This window comes from Gregarina niphandrodes (assembly GCF_000223845.1).
Source record: "Gregarina niphandrodes unplaced genomic scaffold scaffold00054, whole genome shotgun sequence".
Classification (NCBI taxonomy): domain Eukaryota; phylum Apicomplexa; class Conoidasida; order Eugregarinorida; family Gregarinidae; genus Gregarina; species Gregarina niphandrodes.
The window spans coordinates 68,810-69,990 of record NW_011645821.1 but is presented as its reverse complement, the minus strand read 5'-3'; the positions used below and the strand labels follow the sequence as shown (position 1 = coordinate 69,990).

The 1,181-nt window shown below is 64.2% G+C and overlaps 1 protein-coding gene across 1 annotated transcript; it reads left to right on the top strand.

Annotated features, from left to right (window-relative positions):
- Positions 1–226: 226 nt before the first annotated feature.
- Positions 227–904, top strand: GNI_167280 (hypothetical protein; the record flags this gene model as incomplete). Its single annotated transcript, XM_011134915.1, has 1 exon — positions 227–904. One exon carries the CDS (start codon positions 227–229, stop codon positions 902–904), a length of 678 nt encoding a protein of 225 aa, XP_011133217.1.
- Between the last annotated feature and the right edge of the window lie 277 nt (positions 905–1,181).

The window sequence follows — 1,181 nt, the reverse complement described above, 5'->3', positions numbered from 1 at the left end:
CCGGTACGGCGTGCCAGGCCAGATCATCTGTGATAACGACAAGGCCTTCACGGGGGCCGTAACGCAGGAGCTGGCCCGGCTGCTCGGGGCGAGCCTCATCTTCACCACCCCTTACCACCCGGAGGGGAATAGCCCGGTGGAGTCCTTCCACCGGCATCTCCGGAAGCACTACGGGAGGGTCGGGGTGCGCACGGGACTGGGAGAGCACGAGACACTCGCCCTCACCATGTTCCTGTACAGGACCACCTACCATACGGCACTGGAGGAGACGCCCGGGCGGTGGCTATTTGGAACGAGGGTTGCCACCCCCGAGGAGCGGGAGATTAGCGAGCGCCTCATCGACCGCAACGTGGAGCGGTACCGATGGCTCACGCAGGAGCGCGACGAGACCATCGAGACCATGGAGGGGCGGGCCCGAGAGGGGGCCGACAAGAGGAACGCCGGGCGGCGGCCCCTCGAGCTACGAAGAGGGGACATCGTTGTCGTCAGGGACCCCACGACCCGCCGCCAGGATTGGGGGTTGCCCCAGAGAGTGGAGCAGGTGAGCCCGCAGGGCCATCGGGTAACGACGCGGGACCTGTTGACGGGTCGGGTGCAAGACCGGCATGTGACTCGGGTCCGTAGGGTGGAGCGTCCTGGGGACCGGCGCCAGGTCGCCACCTGGGTGGCCGAGTACCGCCTGGAGGGCGTGGAGATCTCGGCCGAGGAACTAGAAGAGAAACTGCGGGCTGCGGTGGAGGTCGGTGAGGAGGCGGGGCCAGTGGAGCGACCCGTAGAACGGTTCGACCTCGGCCCGGACGAGGAAGACGCGGAAGACGAGGGGAGGATAGCGGTGAAGGAGGAGGTTCCCCAGCGGGAGGACGCGGCGAGGGAGCCGCCCAGGAAGAGGACCCGCAGGGAGTAAGGAGGACAGGACGGGAGGAGGAGAAGCAAAAAAAAAAAAAAAAAAATTGTAGTAAACTTGAGGTAGGAGCAATGGCGGCAGTAAACAAAGGTTTCGCGTGGACAGTGGCGGTCGACGGGACGGCCTGCGTCGGGAAGTCTACATTGCTGTCTCGGATGAAGGAGGAAGGATTCGCCGTGGTCGTGGGAGACTACGCGGAGGATTGCGGGAGGTACCCGCTATTCCGGGGCAAGGCCCAGGACAAATTCCTGGAATTGGCGTATTTTAGTTATCAGTG